Raw genomic sequence first — 25,370 nt, 5'->3', positions numbered from 1 at the left:
GGCCAAATTTTCTGATACCCTGAGGCATGTTTATCGGGCCACGCCGAGCTAACAAGCTGTAAAACTGGGTTAATGAGTTGACGCCACTGATATTTTATCTAGAGCACTTTGGAAATTGCCAACATAATGAAATGATGACCATTTGCGAGAACTGCTTGCCTTGGTGCTTGGATGTTTTGGGTTTGAGCTTTGTTATATACTTTGCTATCATTCCTTCTTAGTAGCTTAGTTCCCTCTAATGCTTCGTTTCCAGCATGAACAGACGTCACAGTGCGAAGCTTGAGACAAAAATTGATCGTGTGTGCGTGTTTCTTTCTCTTACAGCGCGGAACTCAAATATGCGTATCTAAGCAGTCCTGAGACGGAGCGCCGCAACGTAATCTACCAAACCCTTTCCAGCAAAAGTGTAGGCGTCCCAATGCTGTCGTGCCTTCGCCGCAATGTTTGGGAACTCGCCATGAACAACAATGCTATATCCGTACAATTCATGCGCCACAGAGTTTTGGTTCATTTGAGAGGTTCATCGTGTGGAATCGTACAAGGCCGAGCTGCAGCGTCTTTGAGGCTGGCGCGGTTGCCCCAAATATGACAGTTCGACATTAGCTGGCTCGAGCTTGGTGAGACGTGGGTATACGTGACGAGATTAGAGGAAGTAATCGGGAGTCCCTTTCATGACCGTTAGCCAAATCCAATTGGGTTTATGCGTTGAAACTTACGCCTTGAGACCATAGGCTCGCCGGCTCTAGGGCAAGGGTCAAATTGCAGGCTGTTTTTTGGTCAGTTCAGTAATTTATGAAAGAAGTTACCGACTCAAACATACAAGGTGTACTTCAAGTGCTCGTCAATTTCCATTATGGCGGCTTGATTACCACATCGATAACAGTAGTTGGGCGCTATCATCATGTTAATATTGCGAAGACCTTGGCGCATTTGGGCATTCGAGACAAACCTGAGAAAATGGTAACCACATTACGGTCTTGGGACCAGTTGTAACCCTCCATAACCAGCTGATGAGCTCGTGCGATCAAGGTCAAGCCGTTGTTGTGATTGAAGGCTTCTGAGATATCCTGGCCGAATGTATACCCCGCACCTCGAGGAGAAATTCCCCAGCCGCATCGGTCGTCGGGGTCTGACCAGAGAAGGTCACACATGGGACCCTCATGTGGGACTTCTTGAATACGATCCAAAGCTCGGATGTTATCGAGTGTGTCGATACTGGGAGAAAGACCACCGTGAAGACAGAAGATCTGGTTGTCGATCAGGGCAGTGAGGGGAAGGTAGTCAAAGAGGTCGGTGAAATACTTCCAAACATTAGCGTTTCCGTATTTGCGAAGACACTCGTCGTAGAATCCGTAGACCTGAGTAATCTGACGGGACTCGTGGTTTCCTCGGAGGATGGTGATTCGCTGAGGGTATCGGATCTTGAGGGCGACGAGAAGGGTGACGGTCTCAACGGAGTAGTAACCTCGATCAACATAATCACCTATCCGGCGTAAGTATTGATAGCGTAGCATTTTAGAATGATGATTGAAGCGTACCCATGAATAGGTAGTTGGTGTCGGGGTTGGGTCCACCGATCTTGAAGAGCTCCATCAAGTCGTGGAACTGGCCGTGAATATCACCACAGACTGTAACAGGGCATTTCTGGAGACCTTTTAGCTCGAGTATCTTGATAAACTGGCGTATGACGATGACATACCACTGGCTGCACGTTCGACTCTTCCTGTAAAACTTCTCGGGCCTGTGTATTGCACGTTAGCATTCGGCCGCCTCACGGGAGAAGCGCCAAAGCTTGTTGAGTGCCGCACGCTCGACGTTATTCGGAACTTAACGGTCGTGTGCATCACATGTACAACAGCTCTATCGTCCCCTTTGAATTGACAACCAGCTCACCTTATCGCACAGTCTCTGAACGTCAGCCTCGGCCAGCTGCTTGCAGGACATCAAGCTCTCAATCCAGCCGTCAAGAGTGGGGATCGTAGTGGGCTCGAAGTTGAGCACAGGTGAAGCTTCAGCGGGTGCTCGCCCAACATCCTCCATATTAGTGTCCATGGCTCAGAGGTATAGAATCGAGTTTCGAGATGTGTTGAGTGTGTGAGTTGATGTTGAGATGACGTTGACGTTGGATGCGGTCACGCCTGAATCGCGAGCGGTGGGGCACGAGGCACAAAGGCGGCGGTCGTCAGGGGAGGAGAAAAGGGAAACAAGGGAGATGAAATAATCAATGGCAGCTACCGACACCAGCAGCAGCAGCTTCTGTCGCTAAAATCGTCCTATCGCGGGTAGAAAAAGGAGGCGTAAATAGAAGCCCAGGTTGGGAGAGGGCGGGCGAAGCTCGTTGATGAAGAATTTTTGGTGGGCGTTGTTAGGTGACAGTTAAATGATGATGGGGAGCGAAAGGAGGAGGGAGGGGATCCATGAATGATGTTGGCGGTTGCCAGTCTGCCAGTCTAGCCTAGCACGCCTGGCTTGGGCGAGCTCCTACCTCTGGGCTTAAGTTGGGGCGCCGCCTGCACAGCGCTATTTACGATGGATTGCCCCTGTCCGGGCGGGCTCTTCTAGCCTCAGAATTGGAGCCTCGTGTGGCGCATTTTACCTATACCTCTGTTTACCACGCCATGACCATAGCTCCCCTACCTACTACTAATACGGTAGATTATTTGGAAATCCAAGATGATTTTACTTTTGAAACTGATCCAACAGGGTGGAACTTGATTAGACAAGGCTGGCATCGATTAATAACACTTACCTACATAGAAGTATGCATCACACACCACCTAGATATCCATTTCGTCATTTCAAGGAGGTCCTTGGTTGCATCACAGAGCTTACCCCAAACGGATGTGGCTTAAATGCCAATACCTTGAACATCAAGGACTATATTTCGTTAAACCAGCTTCTCAATGATAGTAATGATAATAATGATAATAATAATAATGGTAGTATTATGCGTGATTTACGACGATGGCTCTCCAATTCCAGCCTGGGTATTGCCACACGAGGGATTCCACAATCAACCGATGCTGGCATGGTAACCAAAATGTTCCTATCATCATCATCATCATCATCACCAACTCATCACCTCAACGCCCGTAAAAATGTCTTTACGACAACCCCAATCCCACGGAAGGTCCCTGATCAATTGGCTCATAGATCGTCAGGTTCTTTCCAACCAGGTTCTCAAAGTCCAACCCGACTTCAGATAGCAGCTTAGAATGCTCCTTTGCTCTTTCCATACACTGCGTCCAGACATGTCCTCTGGGCTCCGTACTACTAAGCTGGCGAGCCAGGATAACGTTGAATGCGTCAACCTCCTCCTTTGCCCATTTGACGCACACACTCATCATTGGCGGTGGGAAGCACGACTGAAAACATTGCACTGTGTTGTGAATGACCATAAAGTACACAAATGAGAGCTCCCAGATGTATAAATGTAAATCTCCCTGAAAGATGCATTGTCTATGATTACGTCAGCAATTATAACAAAGGTGAAGCAATCCAAATCTACTCACCTGGTTCGTTTGTGAATTGTGCCACTTCTCGCCGCTAGATACGACTCGCGGGCGCTGTCCTCAAAGCCCAGCCTCGTCAACCAGCTGACGTTGCGTCTTGTCTTTGTATTGTTATCGTGTGTCATTTCAAGTTCCCGAACAATCATGTTGGCCAGTCTGACAGATCGTTCGTTTACTTTGAAGTTGATAAAGTCTTGAGCAATTGCATGGTTCTTCAACCCGCGAGCAATTGCTTTGAGCTTCTCTACGCGGAGTACAGCGTCCTCAAATCTTTGCATCGCAACATCGATATCAAGATCATCCATCTCGCTTTCAACCCAACGCAGATTTTGTTGCTTGCCATCCACCTCAATGAGCATATCCTTGATATCCGATAGCGTCGCGAGAAGCTCCGTCTTTTGAAGAAGACCCGGATCTCGAGAAGCAAAGTAGTTAATTGTCTCACGCGCCTTGTTATTGGCCTCCATCTCTGATCGGAGACCTTTACGCAGCTGTTCTATAGCCTTGCGCACGTTGAGGAGCAGCTGTTTCTTTTCAGGGTCTTGGGGTTTCTCTGTCCGATAGATGAAAGATTCCTGACCAACACCTCGCACCATAATAGCGTCCGCAAGCTTATTGCGTCCGCTGTTTGATGATTCTCCAGTGCTCGACATGTCCACCACTTCTACATCCAACAAGGGCCAGCAGCGGTCCGCCACCAACTTCATCATAGGCCCTCGTACATCTGCGCCAGGCGCATCTGCCTTTCGCTTCTTACGCGATGCGATAAGAAGGTGGTCGTTAAGCAAAAAGATTTGCATTGCTCTGCGTGACTTGTATGTGGCATTGTCGAGCTCAATCCAAGGGCCTGCGTCTTGCACAACATGCCGTCCTGCCGCATTAGGGAGGAATTTTTGCGATCCTTCGACACCTTTGTACAGGGCCTGCATTTGCGAGTTCCACATTGCACTTCTATCAGCGATCGAAGTGCGCCTGTCTCTTCTACTGCTGATGCCAGGGGCAACCCCTAGATCACTAGGCATAGGCTCGTCGCTTTTGGCTGCTGCAGCTCTCATGGCGGTTGTGTTTACCTTGAGCTCTGACATGAAATTCTTCAGGTTCCTCATCTCGCTTTTGAGCTTCTCAGCTTCCTTGCTGATTTTGATGAATTGTGTTCTGTTCTGCATGACGCTCTGTTGCAGATCCGTTCCCACACGTGTTTTGACTTGGCGCAACGACTCTTCGAATTCGCGAATTTGATCCTCGGTAGCGTCGCTTAGAGCAGCTTGAACGTACCGATCTGGCTTCAGCTTGGGATCGCGCAGGCCCTTGATATCGATGACTGGAGCAACGCCAGGTCCTGAGCGCGATGGAGGCTTCCTGGCAGCGGTGGCGGTCTCCCTCGGTTCGTAATTACCCAGAGAGGGCATCTGCGGTATTGGGGGTGCTCCGCCATTGGATATAGAGGATGGCTGGTTGAATCGTGTCGAATATCGTCGCTTGACTAGATCCGAAGTCTATATAGCAAGGTGAGTACAACGGAATCGAAGACGGCTCTTGGATCGTATTCACCTTTCCACCAGCCATCGGAGGAGGACGTGGGCGAGGTCGAGCTGAAGCTTGACTAGGGTCTGCGTCTGGGAGAGGTGGTCTGTTCGAATCATCTTGAGCAATCGGCCCTGAAATCTGGCGAGGCGCGCTGATAGTTGGCCTCTTCTTCCTCCTGCCGCTACGAAGCGATATCTTATTGCGATCCTCCATGTTGAGCGAGTATTGAAGTTAGGTAACCACGTCCGGCAGATCAGGCGATGGGAGAAAGGCGCGATTGGTAAAGAGATGCCGTCAAGCCGGTGATTTTAAAAGAATTGATACGATAATGTGCAGCGATGTCTCAAGTCGAAACAAAATACTGTTCTGGCCTCTGGAGCCAGCCGAGCTCTATCATAAGGTACGTGTAATGGTAGGGTCACGGAGCTTCAGTAAAGCAGCTACTGGAATGGGTTCTATGCATTAGGAAGTGGGGGTACGTACCCAGCCTCTTCTCAGCCGCGTTGGGTGTGCGTGCTACTGTAGACATGTTAGTGGGCTATCACATTCGATAAACCGTGATTGGACATATCGTATTACTGGCATGAGTGAATTGAAGTTTTAGAAAGACTGACTGATACAATATGGTGGTAGTCACAGTTTTAGACAGGTAGTCAAGTTTCTAACACTGTTTTAGTTTATCCCCCGGCTTGTGTAAAGATTCTGTTGTTATCCATCCACGAAGGGAACATTAAGTTTTGGGGAACAACGACGAATTAGTGTCTACCAGGTAGTAGTATGTACGTCAGTAGTGCTGGCATCAACCAAGATCTCAACAGCAGTCTATAACAAGAGCTGGTAGTATTGTTATTTACTAGGCACGGTAGGTACCTAGTTATGATCATACTAGTATAATGGTTCAAGTTCGTTCCTGATTGACCTTTGACCGGCAGCTAGATCAACGTACCTAGGTAATTTCTGATCTCATGAATACAGGTACCTTAGTAGTAGGTACCCGTTTGGATTTATTGCAGCCCACCTGCCAGGGAAGCTCCCACTCTCCAAAAAGGGCTTAGCTCAACATCATGTGCTCCGTTGCTAAAAAATTAGGAAAGCAAGCGACGCCCGAAAGCTTGCTACTGTTCTTGACGCTCGAGAAAGTGAACTCATCTAATTGACGTCGTAATATTCTCCGTCACTCGGTCTCCGACATCGCCAAACAATCTCTCGAGTCCCGAGTTTGCCCATTGTCATAGTGCTGTGGGAGTGTCTTTGGACTTTTGTTGACTGCGCTCCAATCTTCCCGCCTCCGCATCACTATCCCGCTTCAAAAATGGTTCAGACTTCAGCTTTGGTGACGGCATCTGTCGCTACCGCCGCCGCCGCCATTCTCGGTATGACCGTGCATTCACCACGCCCAGTAGCTATGGGATAGCGATATGCTATGCACTACGGTACACATTGGCTAATCACGGATACTCCTCGAGCAGGTTACGCCGCCTACTTCGACTACCAACGTCGAAACCAGGCCGAGTTCCGCCGAAACTTGAGGAGAAACGAGCGCAAGCAGGCCCGAGTCGCGAAGGAGGAGGCCGAGGCTTCTACTCAGCAACAACGCCAGAGCATCCGCTCCAGGGTTCAGGAGGCAAACGAGGACGGTTTCCCCTCTGGCGTTGAGGAGCGGGAAGCTTTCTTTAATGAGCAGGTTATGGCTGGAGAGATGCTCAGCCAAGATCGTGCGTGCGCCCTTTCTTTAGAATTTGTTTGCCAGATGCTGACTATTGTTCGCCAGCTTCCAAAGCTCTTGAGTCTGCTCTGGCCTTTTACAAGGGTCTCAAGGTCTACCCTGCTCCTAGCGACCTGATCCGAATTTATGACAGCACTGTTCCCAAGGTAAGACCTATCTCAAAAGCTCCGTGTACTTAGATGCATATCCTAACAACTCCACAGCCTATATTAGACATCCTCGCTGAGATGATCGCATACGACTCATCTCTTGATGTCAGAGCCTCCGCCGCTCCTGCCGGCATCAACCTTTCCGACATTCCCAACGTTGGTCTTGATTAAAGAGGTATAAGACCTATCCGAGTTTCCTCTCCGCTCTTGGCACATATATACCCAGACGTTGGAAATGGTTGAAATAATCCCTCCCTAAAATCTGTACCATGGAAAGCTTGCACGGTGTCAAAGCTTGCCAAAGAAGAAATGTCTAATGGAGACCTGACGGCCTTCAATGTACCATAGTTTCGCTCTTTTTACTCCCATAGAGCTTTGTGTAAACAGATGTACGTTGAAACGAATGAGTTTAGGAACGACAATTGCTGGCAGCGTTTCAGCAAAACATCATGAAGTTATATTCTTTTCTAATTCCCGAACCATTGCTGATTCCACAAAAGCCTGCGTTAAACCCATATAAAAAGCGATTCCCATTTCTCTGCCATAACTTCACACAAGCCAAGCACCAACCCTGCACCTGAGATGCGTGATGGGCTTGACGCTTGAAGATTATTTGAGTATAGCCGAAGATAATGCTTGCTTCTAGTGAGAGAGAGAATTGGTTACACATGAACATTGTAGGAAAAGTTCAAACTTGACTTGTACATAAAACATTTTTATTGAGAGACTTATGATGCTTCAATCTTTCGTCCCTTTCTGTCTACTCGGTCATCACGAGGATCGAAACCTCCGTTACCCCACAAAGCCCACTCGGGAGTTGGCGCCCCCATGTATTCCTCTGGGGTAAAGTTTCCAGGTCCACGCTCCTCGAGAAGTTCAAAGAACTTCTTGTAGTCGATCAAAGTGTGCCACTTTTCATCGACATAAAATCTCTCGCTAGCCAAAAGAATACAGCAGCTGTGAGCATGCTCAGCAGCAATGCCATACTTCAGCCCCTTTTCCTTCAAACGTTTCTCGAGAGCCTTGACAAAGTCGCAAACCTCCCAGTAAAAGGGAACATTAGACATGCTCAGGCCGGCATTCGATGAGGTTGATGTGCCGCAGTATGTCACGCCTTTGACTTCGACAAAGCATGGCAAACCTTGTTCCACGAGTCGCGCGTATCCCTCGGCCTCCTCCTCAACGTTGAAACCCTTGACGAGCGTCAACCGAAACACGGTTCGGTGGCTGAAGCGCTTTTCACGAAGAATGTCAAGGCAGCGGTTGAAGCGTTCCCAGAAGTCTCTATGGAGAGGCCTGTCAATTCTCCGTAGTGATTCCTTATCAGCTGCATCAATAGATACGTATAGCTGAGTTACGGCTTTGAGATCGGCAAGCTGGTCGGGATGCTGAGCATTGCAGACAAGGAAGGAGGAAATACGTTCGGCATGTAACATGCCAAGGAATTCATTGATGTAGGGATAAAAGATGGGTTCTCCGACAAGCGACAGAGCGCAGTGTCTGATCTGCATAGCTTCGGCGAATCGCTCAGCTCGCACACCAGGCATGCCACGTAGCATTTTAATCTTCTTGTAATGGTTCGTTTTGACGCCGTCAAAGATGAGATCAGGGGGATCCACAACCCATCGCCATGTTGTTCCAACTGGGTTTGTGCCGTGACGCCAGCAGAAGACACACTTGTTCGAGCAGGAGAGCGAAGGGGTTGTTTCCATACATTGATGACTCGCGATACCGTAGAATGACCATTTGTAACAGGAGCCGCGTCCACGGAGAGCTGATTTTGTCCATCGACATGTCTTAACCCCAGAGTGGGATCCGACAATAGCGTAACCTTGTTTGGTGAGTGCTTTGTATGTAGGCGATTCCTCGGCGACCATCTTTTTAGGTCCTTGGGGAACTGCTTTTTTTGTGGAAGATCCATAGTTGGTGAAATCAACAGCGAGAGGGGTTTTCTGGACGGTTGAACCATCATCCTTTCGAATCATGCGTCCAAGATCCTCGACATCGTCAAGATCCCTTCCACCCTTTGTCTTTTTATCGGTAGCGTCGTCTTCAATAATGACTTCGCCATCGTCTTCGTCTTCAGCAATGTCCTCGACATCACTTTCGTCGGCTGCCCCACTGCCAGGAAGTCCTTCTCCCAAGTTTCCGGTGCGAGCGACATATTCGATAACTTCTTCGACACCCTGTGTCCATTCCTGCAGACGTTCTTCATGATCACTTTGCATGTCACCCATTCCAACAGGGTAAGCTCTCTTGCGACCAGTAAGCTTAGCCATCCATTTGTCGACTTCCTTGGCTTGAAAACAGAAACCATCCGCTTCAGTAGGCCAATTCTCCTTGTCACCGAAACCGAAAACCGAGTAACCCAGAATACTGGATAGAGGCGCCGTATCAATTCGGAAGTCATGGTGAGTCTCCTGAAGATGCTCGAGGAAGGTGTCGTTGATGGTGTCAATGTTGTAGCTGGGGATCAGAAAGAGGTAGAAGAGGTCGACATCACCGTGCGCCTTGTAGGGAGTGAGGAAGTAATCATCGAAGTCAATCTCGGTAAGATCCCGGGTTTCGGGCTTAAGGTATTGTCGACCTGACTGCTTGGAAAGCTCGTCCAACTTTCCTCCCAGCTTTTCAACGTATTCTTGAGCAATCTTGGCCGTCTTGGTCGTAACAGAACAAAAGAAGATGAGAGGTAGAACAGGTCGAGTGAGATCCTTTTCTTCGTCCGTTTTCTTCGATGGTTTTCTGGCTAGCCCACCCTTGATTCGTCGGGGCCCCTGAGATTTGGCATTCTTTTTCTCCTCGACGGGCTCAGTGGTGGGGGTCTTTTCTTCGATTTGAACTTGTTCAACCTTGACTTCTTCGGCCACGACCTTTGGCTTGACGGGTTCTTCGTAAGCCTTCTTGAAAGCGACTATTTCTGTCTTTTGACCATTGAACTGGAAGTAAATCCGAATAGCGACGAGAATAATACAACCGGTAAAGAGAATAGGCGTTCGATGGAGGTGCCAGACATCGACCAATTCTATTAAGAGTTCAGTCAGCAGCATTTTGCGACAAGGGAATAACTAGAAGAGCTTACCATCGACAAACAAGTCGAGGCGCGAAGGCGACGAGTGATTCGCCCAATCCATGGTGACAATCAGCCTTCAGCCAAACTATCACTTAAGATTTTAGCAAGAATGAATTGAGTGAGTTGGCTAAGAACAATCACACAAGCACACAATTATTTGGTAAGATTTCATCCTAGAAAAAATTGCCCCGCGCCTCCGCAATCAAGACGGGCAAGAATTATAGTGGGGCATTGCTCAACCTTGTACAGGGCCCCTCGCCAATCGAGGGGCAGCCATTTGACACCGGTACAAGTAATATGATACATGAACGTAACCTCGTAGGTCTGATTAAGCAAGACCAATATATCAATGTAAACAAAACCATTATAAAATTTTCGGCTTATGTGTATTTATTAAATTCTTAGAGTTTAGGTAAATGCATCAGTAAACCTCCTATTAGTAGGTGGTCCTCGTTTTACTTTTAACACTGATATCCAAGTCACTTGCTAGGCCCGAGGAAAAAGCTGGAAGATACTCTCTAAACTCTTCTATCTGATCCCGCAGCTTGTGACTTCTCTCGAAGGTCCTTCAAACAAGGCGCATGAAACATTTCTCCTGTGATGGCAAGCTTAATAGTTCGGGTCGCAACAACAACCCATAGTAAGACAACCGCGAGCGAGATGATCTGCCACAAAGTTAGCATGTCATCTTAAAGAAAGAGCCAAGTCATATTACCATCGTAGCAACCTTGAAAAAATCACTGTCAAGATTCTCCGCTAGAGCATTGGAGCACGTTGCCAACACACCGAGTGGAAACGTATAACCCCAAGCTCCCAAATTGCGTGGTACATTTGGCATCATAGCGATGCTGATAAGTGCGAAGGACAGCCACACGAGTGCAAACCCCCACATCACAATACCAAAGAAGACCCCTAGAACATACAACATCTCGCCAGCTCGCACAGCAACTTCGCCAAAGGCATTACTCTTGGGAACCACGTGCATGGCCACCTTTCCAAGCTGCTGGATTCCGAATCCTCCTTGTCCAAGAGGTCCTATTGGTAGGAAGACGCTGACAATAACCTCCTTAGGTGGGATGGAATGGATCGTGAGTCGGTGGAAGTATAGCGCCAGCACAATAGCCGAGAATGATTCCCCAATTCCCCAAAGTACATAAGAGGCTATCATAGTCGTCAGAGCGTGGTTGTGGTTGGCGAGCTCCTCAGCAACTATGCCGCCCGTTGCGGCTGCAACGACAGCCGGTACAATTGGAAGCAGCAGAGCCGCAGTGATGTTTTCGAGGCCAGGACGATGGCGGTGCATGACTATAAAGGGCATGCTGACGCAAGTAGCGACGGAAATCCAGACGTCGAACCACCATAAGCTCCAGGCTAGATAGATAACCCAGTCACCCCAGTGCTTACAGCTGAACACCATCATATTTATGATAGCTACGCAAACGTCAGCGAGTGTCGAGTCGGTGTTGCTAGAAAAGAACTTACTCGCAAGTCCCATAGGGAAGCAGCCAAGGAACAGAGACTGGCCAGGATGTGAGATCATGGCAGACCAGATGGTTGGGTACAAAGTGTATCGAGCGATGGACAAGGCAGTAAACACAGTGAAGAGAACGACATTGAGCCCAAAGAATATATACGATATATACTGGAGCCATATCGCATTATATGGAAGGTTATGTAGTAGTATGGACACGATACCAGTGCCCATATTGACTGCAAACCATCTTTGTGATTTGTGTCAGTGACTCTTGTGTCGACTAATCAGCTATTGTGTTAGGTAGGGATCGTACTTACGAAGGCGTGAAGTTGCGAATAACCCTCCTCCATCCGGTTTCCTCCTTACACGGTAGGGTTGACTCGCATGGTTTCGGAGAAGAGCCGTTACAGGCCGCCTGAACCATACCTGTACTGGTGGAGGTTGTCGAGTTACAGTCTGGCATACCGAAAGTACAAGTGTATACTGGGCAATGTGACGTGAGCTGCTGACCGATATGACTATCTGCCAGCTAAACAAGGTTTAGACGAATGTTCGTTCAAGGGTCCAAATTGTGATAAGAGAAAGTAAAAGTGATGTGAGGCTTCAGACGACGATATGCATATGAATGCTTAATTACTTAATGAGCTGGGTTGTACATTTGACATGAATGAATGAATTGGTGGAATGACAATAAGTGAAAGAAAAAGGATTTATTAATATTCGCTGAGCAAACCATAAAGTAATGAGGTCGGGCATGGCTAGCGACCTACAGTATTCTGTTACATAGTACCGAGATCCGCTAATCGCCTCCTCTGAATAATGCCAAGCCCCACATTGAACCTCAACCGGTAGTGGCTTGTGGGCGGTAGTTAGATAGTGGGTATACCGCGAATTGCGTGCTCAGAAGAAACTTGTCATCCAGAATTATATTAGTTTTTGGGACAGGAGGATTATATAAACAAAAGCCAGACCTTGGGCCATTATGATAACCGGCTTTGCCCATATCCCTGGAAAAGACTAAATATAATCTCTTTGTTATACCAACAAGGCTGCCGCGAGTCGTATACCGCAAGATGCTCAAGAACCTCGGAGGTTTTAGCGTCGTTACACCCAACCAACGCCCTGAAATCAGCTCACAGGGCCAGCCTTGGATCGCCGACTCAAAGCTCGCCGACTAAATTCAGCTCAGTCGGCCTCTTCCGCCCGTGAGATGATGTCGATAGTAATCCACGACCCACACCAAGATGCGGTGATACAATCTGCCGTCTTGTCAAAGCCCGGATCTGACCCATGGCAATCAAGCATGGACGGCCACAGACATAGTGAACCCCCCGCCCAGCGGTCTGGTAAAAGGAGTCGTGTTGTCTTCCTTCTTGTCAGATATCCCTTTACCTTTGAACAATTCCAAGCGGAAGAGCGTCAACTGTTAGTACTCAAACATAACATCAACCATAAGCAAACATGGCTATCGGAATCTTCTCCAACCCTGCGATCATTGACCACAGTGGGGTTCCCAATGTCGGTCCCTGCCAGCGTAATCGATTTGAAGAACTCGTAGTCCGCCTGAAGGACGCTCTTGGTCCATCATCAGGCTTGGCCTCGGAAGATGTGGACATCGATTATCTCCAACGATTGATGGAGGGCTACGATAGCTCCGATAATCAATGGGGTCGGTATGCCTTTGGCGACAGTAGCAGGGGCTATACCCGCAACCTCGTTGACGAGGGAAACGGCAAGAGTAATCTGGTAAGTAATCATCCAGGTCAACTTTGACGAGTGGAAACAGTAACTGATGCCTTGCCTTGCATAGCTTGTCCTCGTCTGGTCTCCAGGACAAGGATCACCTATCCACGATCATGGAAAGGCGCACTGCTTGATGAAGATTCTCCGCGGCGATCTGACCGAGACTCGATACGCTTTCCCGGAAAACAATCAAGAGGGGCCGATGAAAGTCATAACCGAGACGACATACAAGTCGGGCGAGGTGGCATATATGAGCGATGACCTTGGTCTTCACCGTGTCTCAAATCGTGGCAGCGACTTTGCTGTCTCCTTGCATTGTAGGTAATTCCCCAAACGACACTTTTCGCTTTTAACTGACAATATAAATTTGCAGTATACACTCCTCCAAACGTAGCCAAGAAAGGGTGCCATATCTTCGATGAGAATACAGGACGAAAGAGCCATGTGCCAGGCTGTCACTACTACTCAGCATATGGGCGGCTGCTCAAGGAGTAGTCGACGAGGGTATGGCCTGGATAGCCAGATCCGTAATGAGAAACGACCTTGAATTGATGTTATTTGCCGATGCTCCATCGAGATTATCCTGAGTAACCCGGTAATGATAGTTGACATGAGGGAGAGCATCTTTGGTTAGCAGGCAGTTGCGGTATTAGTATAGCGTGGTATAGCATAATCTAGAATGTACGGCCTTTAAACTTGGTGAGACCCGCCATCGTGAAAAGAATAATAAATAATGAATGGCAATAGTGAATGATCGTTATTATGAAGGAGGAAGAGTCAATTGACTGACTGACCATTTACTGTTGTCCTGTATTGATTGCTCTTGCCATAGAATAAGCACGCAATCCGCGCTTTGTCCCAGAATGGCAATTGGGTCAACTCGCCATGCCGAGCCGCCCCGACAACCGATAACACCATTCGACAATAGCTTCAAGGTAAAGAATTATGTCATGCAAAGAAGTAATTATCGAAAGGCAGATGACCTACATCGTTCATCCAATTAGTGAGTGGAATACACGACTTGGTAGCGAAATAAATAGTTGATACTCGCTTGTCCCGATAACCGAGTATTCTGGCATGACCGGATCCTGTAATTAATTATACGGCAGTAGAAGCGTCGCCTTCGATGCCATGTATAGACTTTGGTCAACCAACCAAGGCACTCTCTACAGGAGCGTAATCATTCGAAATTCCATCTGCTTGCTGCGAAATGACGGTTTGACTTAGTTGTTCATGCGAGCATCTACTGCTATTGGCCTCTTCCGGCCCTTTGTCGTTAAAGCAGGATACCACTTGGCAAACCGTACCTTGATAAAACTCGAACACTAATAGTTCGTGATGTACCTTCCTAAGTCTATATTCGAGAGGTTACTATTTTGCGCAATGTGAGATGATGAATGGACAATCAAGTAACTTGGTGGTATTGCCTTCTTGTCAAAATGAGTATCACCAAACTCTTGGCTGCCGCCTTCTTCGTGTCATTTGTTGAAGCTGTTCCGGCTCAGAAGCCTGTATAAAGGGAATTCTTCAGGTATCTCGTTTCGACCTTGAGCGACCCAACTCCAGAAGTCCAATGGCATCTTTCAGATGGCAAGTCAGCATCAAGCTTCAACTTTTTGAACAGCAGCAAACCAGTCTTGGCGAGTAATGCTGGTACCACAGGCGTTAGGGATAATATTTCCCTTGCCACAAACAGCAAGAGTTTCGAGTACTTTACCGGAGCCTTGTTGTCTGGTCTTCGAAGGACCTTGTCAGCTGGTCAAAGCCTTCGCTAAGAATATAAGTGATTGGGAACTCTTCTAAAGACAAAGATCGAACTAACTGCTAACAGTGTCGAGTCTCCTACTTCAGGCATGGCTTGACAAGCCTGATTGACCAGGAGTTCCAGTACCTCGGCAAGCCAGGCCATTTTGTCCGTTTTCTCAAAAACGAAACCATCAACCAAGTATACCAAGAAAGCACAACAACTGGTCTCTTTGGGATGTGGACTCGTGTAAGATGTATTCTTCAATGGAACTCACTAACCTGAACTCTAAGGTATAGACTATCAGTGCCTAGAGCGCTGTAGGTAGCTAGAGAGCCGACTATGATACCTGCTGATAAGCAAGGGCGCGCACAGTAAATACACATTACCTAGAACCTAATTATGTTTATAGCATCCATTTCTATCAATGCTGCTGAGAGATCAATGATATCTTGCCTCTACTGGCATGCAGTGCTGGCGAAGTAGCTTACGTTAGCGGCCGGTAGATGCGGCGGTTTCCGACGGTGTGCGCGGTTTTCTCACTTTCACCAATTACTTCACTTCACTTCATTCACAGAGACTCAAACAATGCCAGACAAAAGAATCCAAGATCAAAACAATACTCCACGAGCACCCGCAGCCGATCAGGTTTCAAGTGCGGCACCACAAGGAGATAATGAACCTACCAAAAAACGACGACGTCGAATCCTCTCCTGCGACGCTTGCCGAAGACTCAAGACAAGATGTGAAATCGAATATGGCTCAGATACTTGCTCAAGATGTCGCAATCTGAGGATTACCTGCCTGAAAAGCGATGATCTAGAGAAGCCGAATGGGCCCAGCGAGATGAATGCAAATACACAGTCAGATCTCGTAAAAAGGTCATTCCTTTAGTCTGCTCCTGGAAGCAAGCACTGTTAGTTAACTTTGTGCCAGTCTCCACCAAAAGGTTTTGAATCTCGAGAGCTCAATACAAGACATGAAACTGCAATTAGCGGATCTTCAGCCTCAGTCTCAAAGAGAACAGGCACAGCCACAGATAGAACAGCACAACATCTCACCTGCAATATCAACCAACGATCGAGTCCTAGTTGACCAGGTCGAACCGGCTGACCAACACGTTCATGCTGCCCCGGCAGAAGTCATCAGAAGGGTGGCTTGCCAAGTGGTAGGGGACTATAGAAGAGCATTCCACACCAAAGAAGACGTTGTGTCGATAGGAATGCTAAGCTCTGCAACTGCAGACTCTCTAGTCAAAGCGTAAGGACAAAGTCTCTCTTGTCAATTGTTGTACTCATATTGTAACAGCTTTGTAAAACGACGTCGACATGTTCTTTTTATAGATAGCGAGAGCGATTTGGTCACAAGAGGGACTTTGATTCAGACCTCTCCATTTCTTCATGCAGTATGCTGCACACATGAGATGAGATATACGCACCGGCATCAGCCCGATGCGTTGAAACACAGACAAGTTTACGAGCACGTGAGGGCAATGTTGGGACAGGTGATGCTCGCAAGTCCTTTGCACCTGGAAGAAATAACCGGTGTTCTTATAAGCTCGCTCTTTGCAGGGTCGCCATCTGTAAGACATCCATAACCTCATGCTGTGTTTCAGCTTCGGATTCGTCACATAGCTAACTAGATGTTCAGTTTGAGGCGGAATATGTTGACAGTTGGCTTTTGAGTGGACATTGTGCCCAACAAGCTATGTTGTGCATCCAGTTCTCAGACATCATTAAGCGAAATAGTGCAGGTACTTCTACCATGCTCGATCTTCGTTCAATGCGGCTCTGGGCCAACGTTTGCTTAGTGCACCTACAGTGAGTTGAGATTGTGATAACTCCTTGCTAACCTGAGGATTCTAACCCACCGAAAATAGTTGGTCAGCTACTACAGGAAGGCCATCGATACTGCCAGGATCCTATCTCAGCCAGTGTAGAAATCTGCTTAACTTTGAGCAGGCAACAATACGTGATGCAATGCTGTTCGCCGAGGTATCTCTGTACTGTACGCTTCAGCAGAATGTCTGTGGACGGTATGACTTTGCCAGTGATGGCAGTTGTGAGATGTTCACACCCTGGAAGCAGAAATGGGGTTATCTTCTCGGTGAGTGCCTTGGTTCGCTCCTATGGAGAGTGAGCATAGGTTGCTAACTGTCTTAAGAACTCCCTACAGGCCTGATACTGAATCTCAGTTATTGGATCGCAAACATGATCTTGGCTAAACGATCTCTGGATGAAATTGAAGCTCGTGCCTTAAGCGCTCCGACATCCGTCTCCCCACAAACACCCCACGGAAACACGGCACAATTTCAATCTATACCGACAAAGGATTTGCAAGATCGCGTGTACGAATTGAGTTTCCGAGTCACGCTAGCTTTCGTGGGGATTCCAAGCACAAGCTCGGGAGACCTGCCCGAATTTCATTCCTTGTGTGTCGCGTACTCCATGCTCATTCTCTGTCAGTACGATGCGTTGCCTTCTTCTATATTCAAGAACGAACTCTTCTCTGCCTTAAGCGAAGTAAAACGCCGCTGTAATGGATCAAATTCATATTCTGTGGCAGTTGAGTTCAGTGCTGAAAGGGCTCTAGAGAGGCTCAGAACAGATCCCCATCCCGTTACCACAACAGAGTCGGTGGGACAACAAGCTCACTTCAATGGCCCTCTTGTTCACTCTCAGAATGCTGGAGCCAACAGGGCAAACGTGAATATCAATGAGGCGGGACTTGATAATCTGGACTTCTTTTTCAATGGCGGATATTTAGACATTCTAGAGATTGAAAATTTCCTTCTCTAGTATGCTGAATTGAGTAAAAGTGCCTGTGCCTACCTTACAAGGTTAACTTGCATCAAGTATCAATCAAAATACATTCATAAAAGGGTATATAGTCTCCCGCCTCTTTTCCAAGCTGGTTTAAATACATAAAATCTTCATCATCGCCCAAACCATTGCTTAATTCTCATAACCATAGGCGTCCAGTACAGTGTATCCAAACTGTCTCTCAAATAATGATTGAAACCATACGTTGCTGCGTTGGCGAATCCAACAAACTGCGTCGAAGTATTCAAAGCAGCAATGGCAGTCTCCGAAACAGGCGTTCCCAGTGCTTCGAGCAACCTGTTGACAAGCCCTGGTGTCCATAGAATAACGTACATGAACGGATAACCGTTCAATAACATCATCCTCTTGATTTCAACTTCAACATCGTGGGTTCCTCGACGCTGGGGGAACTCGCTGGCGTTGGTTTGTAGAATGTTGGTACAAGGCTGTCGTGAAGAGTGTGGTTCTTGAAGAGGTTCAGTATTAGCAACTCGTGCATAAGCCAAATTCGGTTCTCTTTTAGACAAAGTTGGCTTGTGGCGGACCGGTCCTCCTACTTCTTCGCCATCGCTGGCTTTTTTCTCACCTTGAGTCTCCAATCCCGCATCTTGAATCTCTTTAATTTTGTCTCGTTGCAACGTGTTCCAAAAACTTCTTCTGTGATCAAACATAGTTGGCGAGTTAGGGACGATATTCGGTTGGAAGGCTCCAAAGGTGTCAAGTTCTAGGTCGTCTTCCCTCATAACCTGGAAGCCCATCTCTTTTGAGCCTTTGGACAAGAAACTGTTGGTGTTGTGGGTGGAGAATGAGAGAGGCTGTCGTGTCTTTTTGCTCTGGGGGCCGAGGTGTCGTCGCAGGTAGATCCAGATGTATATATATATGACAATAGTGACGAAAATAATAAAGAAACGCCAGCCATGTGTCAATCCATATCGTAAATCGGATCGAGTCGATGATATCCAGCACCAATTACCTCCAACAGGCTCCATCTCACCTATGATAGTCGGAATGAGACTTGTGATTAGTGGCATAGTCCATATTGCGCCACAAATTAACGTCTTTCTTGTTTTTGATGTAGTTGGGATATACAAGTAGCGAGTGACTGTGAGGAGAGTGGTCACAGAGATTGCTAGTACCGAAAAGTCAGATGCTGATACTGAAAGTTGCCCGATAAATCCATTGATAACGCATGGTGTTCCTGCTTTGAGCTGCCCAGTTTTGATAAATATGATTCCAGACACAGAGTTGTTGAGGGTATTGGTGAACTCTGTTACAAAGTTAGTCTTATCACACCTATATCATGGCAGATGGTCGGCATACCAGCGATCATCAAATTCAAAACAAGCACGTGGCGGAAATTTTGAAGATGTCGACGATATATGGCAAAAGATACCAGGACACAAGTCGTTGCTACACACGATAACAAACTCCCCGCCAAGGTGACAGATGAAATTACCCTGTCAACCTTTTCTGCCATAGTGGCTGGTTCTTGAGGTTCATAATAAGGACTTTAGACAGGACGGACAGGCAAACAAAGTTTAAAGGGAAAAGGTTCGCCGAGTGTCAAGTTATACCCTCTCCGCAATAGTCTTCGTATATTTATCCGCAATGCAACCAGGATGAGACCGGGGAGCCCAGTCCCCGAGCTTTACTATGGGACTACTCTCGGTATCCCCGGGGTACAAGGTTTTCTATCTCCATCAAGATGAGTAGAGCAATAGTTGTATGATATCAAAAGGCGCGTCGCTTTGCCCAAAGGTTCACCTGTTTTAAAGAGGAAACTCATTATGACTAATATGATACCGTGATAACTTCAGCTTCGTTGCAAGTCTAGTCAATGTGTGCTTTCTAGTAACGGTCAAAATAGAGTTTAATCGTGCTACAAACTATGGCTAAGCGAGTTTGAGAAAGCTTGTCGTTGCAGGGACAGCTTGGATAAATAGACATGGCTATAATTAATCAGAAGTCCGTCAACAAATCACAGCACAACAACAAACTTCGTGAGTCTATTTCTCGGAGATCACAACTACTTTGAGCCCACCACGCCGAGTTTGACTGAGTCGTTTCTCGGATATCTTGGTCGTCTAGCATGGCCTTACAGGGCAGTTCAAGTTGGGACGAACCAATAAGAAAATGAATTTGGGGTTTGTTCAACCGAGGACTGAAACCGATGATTTACTCCTGCGTAAAGACTGGCTGTGTAGAATTGGGTCTGTTATTCAACGACAACTTGCCGCTTCCTCTAATAATGCCCTAGCAGCCTTGGTCAAATAACTAGTAGCATCGTCATTATATTATGTCTATTGTCTTGAAAATGCTTGGTTCTCTCCTCTTGGCTCCTCTACGTCGCCTTACCCATACAACTCCCTTGCAACCTCATAGCGATTGATAAACTCAATTTGCTCTTTTCTCCAAGTGTCATCCTCTACCCAATTTTTAGTGGCATTGAAAACCATGTTCTTAGGGTTCAACATATTATACGTTGGCCACTTTGGCAGATTCCCCTTACTTGATCCTAGTGGGTTGGGATCGAGGTTGTTGACAAATCTCACGTACGCTTGTCCAATACTGTGAGCAAGCTTAGCGTGACTATCATACTCGGGGCTTGGGCCAAGGAGACCAGATATATTTTGGAAGCTGAAAGCGACGTTGTCGAAGTGTTTAACACCCTCCCATTCAGGTCTCTGGTACCACCTTTGGTCGAAGCGGTAACTGTATACGACCTGGTCTGACTCTGTGAATAGCTCGGTCAACTTTCGGCGTCCAGATATCATGGCGATATCACCACCAATTGCACATGATCTTCGGCCTTGGTAATTGCCTACAGGCCGAGAGCAATTCGTGATGTGGTATGGTGGTTGGTGACAAGGATCGTCGGGGTAAAGCTCAAGTAACTTTCGAATTGTCGGAGCACTCAAGGCGTAGTTTCGCCATCGGAAAGCTTCATAGAAGAGATCCTCTGTTGTATTAGCTGCTCCCACACAAAAGCCTTCGTCAGTGTTGGCTCCAATTATGCTTGGTACGGAGACGAATCTTTTTCCCTGGATGAGTTGGCTTGGATATCCCTTGAGGAATGTGCCATCGATCAAAGGGTTCCAAGTCAAGGAAGGACGTGCTGCATATAATGTCTTCTCGTCGAGTTCTCGAAGACACGACAATTGATCTTTCCTGTCCCAGCAACCAACTGTTCGCGTGAGATTTTCAAAAGCCACGTTGTAGTAGCTTAGGTCGTGGATCTAGCCAAGAAGAATTAGTCAAGTTCAAACAGACAATCTTAGTGTCTTACTTGTGCGCCTGTGATCCCACCGCTCTCAAGAATAGCTCCACGATACAGCTTCTTATCTCGGCCATCAAAACTGAACATCTGATAAGCAATAGACTGTGCTCCTGCACTCTCGCCCCACACAACAACTCGCTCCGGATCTCCTCCAAAGGCCTCAATGTTCTCTTGGATCCAGCGGAGAGCAAGTCTCTGATCCAATAGGCCAGCATTGGCATTCCCTTCTTTGAGAAGGTTGAAATTTTGAAGAAATCCCCACATGCCAAGTCTATAATTGAAACTGACGGCTAAAACAGGCTCTTTCATATCTTGGCTGACTTTGACGATTCCTGATAGGTTGTACTGAGGATCCGCTGAGCTACCGGCGTATAAACCGCCTCCATAAACCCAAACTCTGCGTCCAGTTAGTTTTGCCATATACACGCCATCGCTGTTGTGGTACGTACAAGACTGGGAGGAGCTTCTTGGGCTTCCCTGCTGGTCTAATAACGTTGATAGAAAGACAATCTTCAGACATGGTCCAATTCTGTGTGTATTGCATGCAACTGTCGCCATATTCAGTCGCCGTGCGTTCTTCGTCGAAGGAAATGTTCAGGCTCTGTGGCCATTTGAACCTCAGATTCCCTGTTGGTGGTTGAGCATAGGGAATTCCAAGAAATGCATCTTGGTCCCAACCGGAAAGATGTTTGCCGGTATATGTTCCGTTTAAGGTATTGGCTTTTGGTGAAATGGCACTGATTATCTGTACAAAGATAGTCCAGAAAACGATATGTAATATTGGGAGCATTTCGAAAAATCGCTTTGACTGCTTATGGGAAAAGATTGAAATTAGGTCCAGTCCCTGTGAAGTACGCCAACCTCGAGTTGGAGCAGTGGGCAGTACTTATAAGCTTCATGCCTTCTGTTTACATTTTGTATGTATCTTGGGGCCTGATAGCGATTCTTAACAACTGAACAAGGGCTGCCGAGAATAACATTCTTCAATAACGGCTTGATAATTTCCACCAACGATAGATCATCGATAATTTCTGTATCTGGCGCAGTAGCATTGCCTAAGTAAAACATGGGATCAATCTGGAGCATCCCCCGCGTTAGTAGCTAGGGTTTGCGTCGATCTGGGGTCGAGAAGGTGGAGTGCGGAGTTGGTAAACGATAGGAAGGAGATATCTATCTTGAATTGAAAAGACATCGTGTATCGACGATATTGCTTCCACAGACACTGTGGCGAGTTATGTTGACTAAATACGACAAGCATGTCAGAGACGCTTCGCAGGCTTCGAGTTTGCTTAAAAGGGCCTTAAAAGTAGTTGCTGTCTTCTCTCTCGGTAGCAATGCATCATCACCTTTGTTGGACAAATTAATTCTGCCATTGGTAAACAGTAGCACTAACACGATCCATGTCTTGTGCTGGACCGGCAAATCATTTCCCCACCAATCATCTTCCTCTTCTACAACAGAATCCAACCTCGATTCTCTTTGGTATCTGCCGAGATATCTGCCAGTCTATTCCGTCCCATCAGGGACTAAATTGAAATTAAATCTGACCAGCCCCGTGACAACATCCATCGTGTTTTTCCTCTTCAGGTGGTGAAAATCATCGAGCTCTGCCCTCTGCTCCGCTGTTCCGACTCTCAGCTGTTCGAGGACTTCAGCGACTACTGCGTATAAAATCTCAAGATTTCCATCCTCGACCTTTGCAGCAATACCGATTGCACCTGTTGCCCCAAGACGTCGAGTATCTGCTGATTCTCGGATACCGACTCCGTAACAAGCATCGGCACCAACCTTGCCGAACAGTTGCCCCTTGTAGCTCTGCATGAGTACAGTGCAAAAACGTCCAGTTCCACCGACTTGCTCAGGATATTGTGTCATGGCGTCGAAAACGCGTGCGAGGTTGTAAGTCCTCTGTGTTGTTGCCACATGAGTTTTAACAGCGTCGGCTGCTTCTGCAAAGATTGCAAAACTGTTTGCCATGTCATAGAGAGGATACGCTGGCGCTGGGAGGTTACAACCATCAACGCCCCATCCAATTTGTTTCGGGTCGAGGGACAATTCTTCTACAACTCTCTTGACTTCAAGTTGCATAGGGTGATCGAATTGGTGGTAGTTTTGAACTTCGGCGCCCAATGTTTCAGCGCCCGCCATCATAGCAACATGTTTTCCAGAACAATTGTTACAGATGCCTGTCGGTTCAAATCCAGCCTTGATCCATGCTTGATTCACTTCCTCTGAAATTGCAGGATGACCGCCACATCGGAGATCCTTTTCCTCGGCTCTGATCTTGCTGAGCATATTCTTGGCGCGCGCAATGTGAAAGTCTTCACTGTTGTGTGAAGCACACATAAGAGCCAAATCAGCATCATCGAATCCAAATTTTTGAACTGCACCGGTCTCTATGACAGCTACAGCCTGAGCTGGCTTGGCTGCTGATCGAGAAAGAGTTACTCGAGAAGGGTTTCCAGCTGAATAGAGGATGTTTCCTTTTGTGTCGGTCACTGCGATGTGTACTCCATGGGTGTTTTCGATAATGCCACCTCGATCAGTAACCACGCAATCTCGGTTGAGCAGCATCATTCGTGTCATTTTGGACTCAAGTTCTTGATATTCGTCTTGCCATGTATAACTTGCTGCCAGTGTTCAACAGGTCGACTAAGGTACCTACGTATGTAGGCAAGTCGGATATTCTTTATATGTTCAAGATCAGCCAATCAAGCAATGCCAAGCACCTCATGAGTCACAGCGAGAGGGCGTGGATGGAATCTTCGTCTTTTCACAGTGAAAGGAAGGTGCTTGAGCTGATATTAAAGCATCAACATGGCGGGATGCTCCGATTCCGAATAAGCGACTCAGAAAATTGCCCGATCAGGAGGAAGACTTGAACGTTTATGCTGTTGGTAATATCTGCCATGACTCACAGCAGGAACGAATCAGAACTGACGATTTTAACCCAATAAACTTTGATAGATAGGTACCTACTACTAAGGCAAGCAAGCCAACGGTCAATCGGGAATAAATGGAATTACGGAAAGAATGGAGACTACCTACTAGTATGTAGGTAACTACCTACGTTAGTGAGTTTCAGTAGATGAGTAGCCCCCACGTGACCCAAGCCGAAACTCCAAATCTCCAACGGTTGGTGTCTTGACCGTTGTACGTACTATTATCTCTCGACTGGAAGGACTCAGACTAAAAATGTTATTAAATGACGGGACGGAACATTATTGGCCTCCATTATTGACTTATGCCAAGTTGATAAACGGGCTAAACTCCAAAAGAAATCTCCTATTCCATCATTTTAGCATCGTTACGTTACCAGCCACACCCACTACGTCACATCAATGCTGTGATCCCTGTCTGCAGCACAGAGAAACAGGATTCTAGACCCATCGATACCTGGCAGAGTCGTTTTTATGACGATTTGCGCGTCAGCCTCTGTTCTTGTTTGAGGGCAGCAAGAGAAAGCAGGAAAATAATTATCACCGAGTTCACATATATTTAACAATTCTATTGTATCTGGTGGAGTTTCTCTATTCTTCTCTCTACATCTTCCCTCTACCACCTCTTCAATCAATCAATCACCAGACTCCTAACACACACTCTCTCACCAATCAATATGTCGTCATCATCCGTATGTATCTCGACTCTACTGCAATCAACCGATCATCACACAGTCACTAACTTCCCTTACCAGGCCGAGCAGAGAAGCGATCTCGAAGAGGAACAGGTCGATCAGGAGAAGCCTCAGCGCAAGACAAAGACCAAGAAGTCCAAGGGCGAGCGACGCAAGCGACGTGCCCGATTCGACGACTACGATGACGAGCAGGACAACAACCAGATGGCCCAGAGCAACTACAACGCTCAGCAACAGCAGATGCAGCAGCAGCAGCAGCAGATGCAACAGCAACAGCAGCAACAGCAACAGCAGCAACAGCAACAGCAGGGTGGTGGCGGCGGAAAGAGTGATGCTCTCAGTCTCCATCTCGAGCTGAACCTCGAGATTGAGATTCAGCTGAAGGCAAGAATCCATGGTGATCTTACCTTGTGTCTGCTGTAAGTTCCTCTTGACATTGCCATCAAATAATCATTACTAATATTCGCAGCAACTAAACACCATGACTCGGTATACTCTATTATAATGTTCATAAACACTGCCTATGAATGACAAACGACTGTTGGAATTAAACACGGCGTTGGGGTTGATGACTGGATTGCATTTCCTTGGTTATATACATATACTACACACACATGTGCTGGTTCTCAAACAATAACAATTCTCTAGCATGTCCCTTTAAGGACATGGCATGACTATTTTATATACTTATT

At 47.1% G+C, this 25,370-nt stretch overlaps 11 protein-coding genes across 11 annotated transcripts; 5 read left to right on the top strand and 6 right to left on the bottom strand.

The window, feature by feature from the left end:
• Positions 1–643: 643 nt before the first annotated feature.
• Positions 644–2,040, bottom strand: PPH1 (Serine/threonine-protein phosphatase PP2A catalytic subunit; the record flags this gene model as incomplete). Its single annotated transcript, XM_044856189.1, has 7 exons — positions 644–666; positions 717–766; positions 821–893; positions 950–1,483; positions 1,539–1,644; positions 1,700–1,741; positions 1,894–2,040. 7 exons carry the CDS (start codon positions 2,038–2,040, stop codon positions 644–646), a joined length of 975 nt encoding a protein of 324 aa, XP_044703502.1.
• A 1,064-nt stretch (positions 2,041–3,104) lies between these two features.
• On the bottom strand, positions 3,105–5,252 carry EXO84 (exocyst complex component exo84; the record flags this gene model as incomplete). Its single annotated transcript, XM_044856188.1, has 3 exons — positions 3,105–3,459; positions 3,513–5,008; positions 5,064–5,252. The coding sequence occupies 3 exons, from the start codon at positions 5,250–5,252 to the stop codon at positions 3,105–3,107; spliced, it is 2,040 nt and encodes a 679-aa protein (XP_044703501.1).
• Positions 5,253–6,351: 1,099 nt separating this feature from the next.
• TOM20 (mitochondrial import receptor subunit tom20) lies at positions 6,352–7,085 on the top strand (the record flags this gene model as incomplete). Its single annotated transcript, XM_044856187.1, has 4 exons — positions 6,352–6,412; positions 6,509–6,754; positions 6,811–6,911; positions 6,969–7,085. 4 exons carry the CDS (start codon positions 6,352–6,354, stop codon positions 7,083–7,085), a joined length of 525 nt encoding a protein of 174 aa, XP_044703500.1.
• A 557-nt stretch (positions 7,086–7,642) lies between these two features.
• FPOAC1_011819 (uncharacterized protein) lies at positions 7,643–10,045 on the bottom strand (the record flags this gene model as incomplete). The annotated part of the gene is made up of 2 exons (XM_044856186.1): positions 7,643–9,936; positions 9,994–10,045. The coding sequence occupies 2 exons, from the start codon at positions 10,043–10,045 to the stop codon at positions 7,643–7,645; spliced, it is 2,346 nt and encodes a 781-aa protein (XP_044703499.1).
• A 457-nt stretch (positions 10,046–10,502) lies between these two features.
• On the bottom strand, positions 10,503–11,882 carry FPOAC1_011818 (uncharacterized protein; the record flags this gene model as incomplete). Its single annotated transcript, XM_044856185.1, has 4 exons — positions 10,503–10,649; positions 10,700–11,415; positions 11,467–11,705; positions 11,776–11,882. The coding sequence occupies 4 exons, from the start codon at positions 11,880–11,882 to the stop codon at positions 10,503–10,505; spliced, it is 1,209 nt and encodes a 402-aa protein (XP_044703498.1).
• A 1,037-nt stretch (positions 11,883–12,919) lies between these two features.
• FPOAC1_011817 (uncharacterized protein) lies at positions 12,920–13,696 on the top strand (the record flags this gene model as incomplete). Its single annotated transcript, XM_044856184.1, has 3 exons — positions 12,920–13,204; positions 13,269–13,518; positions 13,575–13,696. The coding sequence occupies 3 exons, from the start codon at positions 12,920–12,922 to the stop codon at positions 13,694–13,696; spliced, it is 657 nt and encodes a 218-aa protein (XP_044703497.1).
• A 944-nt stretch (positions 13,697–14,640) lies between these two features.
• FPOAC1_011816 (uncharacterized protein) lies at positions 14,641–15,244 on the top strand (the record flags this gene model as incomplete). Its single annotated transcript, XM_044856183.1, has 3 exons — positions 14,641–14,712; positions 15,033–15,194; positions 15,239–15,244. The coding sequence occupies 3 exons, from the start codon at positions 14,641–14,643 to the stop codon at positions 15,242–15,244; spliced, it is 240 nt and encodes a 79-aa protein (XP_044703496.1).
• A 289-nt stretch (positions 15,245–15,533) lies between these two features.
• On the top strand, positions 15,534–17,743 carry FPOAC1_011815 (uncharacterized protein; the record flags this gene model as incomplete). The annotated part of the gene is made up of 6 exons (XM_044856182.1): positions 15,534–15,826; positions 15,882–16,205; positions 16,254–16,527; positions 16,596–16,765; positions 16,825–17,051; positions 17,109–17,743. 6 exons carry the CDS (start codon positions 15,534–15,536, stop codon positions 17,741–17,743), a joined length of 1,923 nt encoding a protein of 640 aa, XP_044703495.1.
• Positions 17,744–17,880: 137 nt separating this feature from the next.
• FPOAC1_011814 (uncharacterized protein) lies at positions 17,881–18,525 on the bottom strand (the record flags this gene model as incomplete). The annotated part of the gene is made up of 1 exon (XM_044856181.1): positions 17,881–18,525. One exon carries the CDS (start codon positions 18,523–18,525, stop codon positions 17,881–17,883), a length of 645 nt encoding a protein of 214 aa, XP_044703494.1.
• Positions 18,526–20,118: 1,593 nt separating this feature from the next.
• FPOAC1_011813 (uncharacterized protein) lies at positions 20,119–23,630 on the bottom strand (the record flags this gene model as incomplete). The annotated part of the gene is made up of 4 exons (XM_044856180.1): positions 20,119–21,003; positions 21,054–21,441; positions 21,494–21,789; positions 22,593–23,630. The coding sequence occupies 4 exons, from the start codon at positions 23,628–23,630 to the stop codon at positions 20,119–20,121; spliced, it is 2,607 nt and encodes an 868-aa protein (XP_044703493.1).
• A 1,030-nt stretch (positions 23,631–24,660) lies between these two features.
• FPOAC1_011812 (uncharacterized protein) lies at positions 24,661–25,154 on the top strand (the record flags this gene model as incomplete). Its single annotated transcript, XM_044856179.1, has 3 exons — positions 24,661–24,675; positions 24,739–25,097; positions 25,148–25,154. 3 exons carry the CDS (start codon positions 24,661–24,663, stop codon positions 25,152–25,154), a joined length of 381 nt encoding a protein of 126 aa, XP_044703492.1.
• Positions 25,155–25,370: the final 216 nt, after the last annotated feature.

The sequence above is a fragment of the Fusarium poae genome, chromosome 4, assembly GCF_019609905.1.
Source record: "Fusarium poae strain DAOMC 252244 chromosome 4, whole genome shotgun sequence".
NCBI classification, from domain to species: Eukaryota; Fungi; Ascomycota; class Sordariomycetes; order Hypocreales; family Nectriaceae; genus Fusarium; species Fusarium poae.
This window is presented reverse-complemented; position numbering and strand designations above follow the sequence as displayed.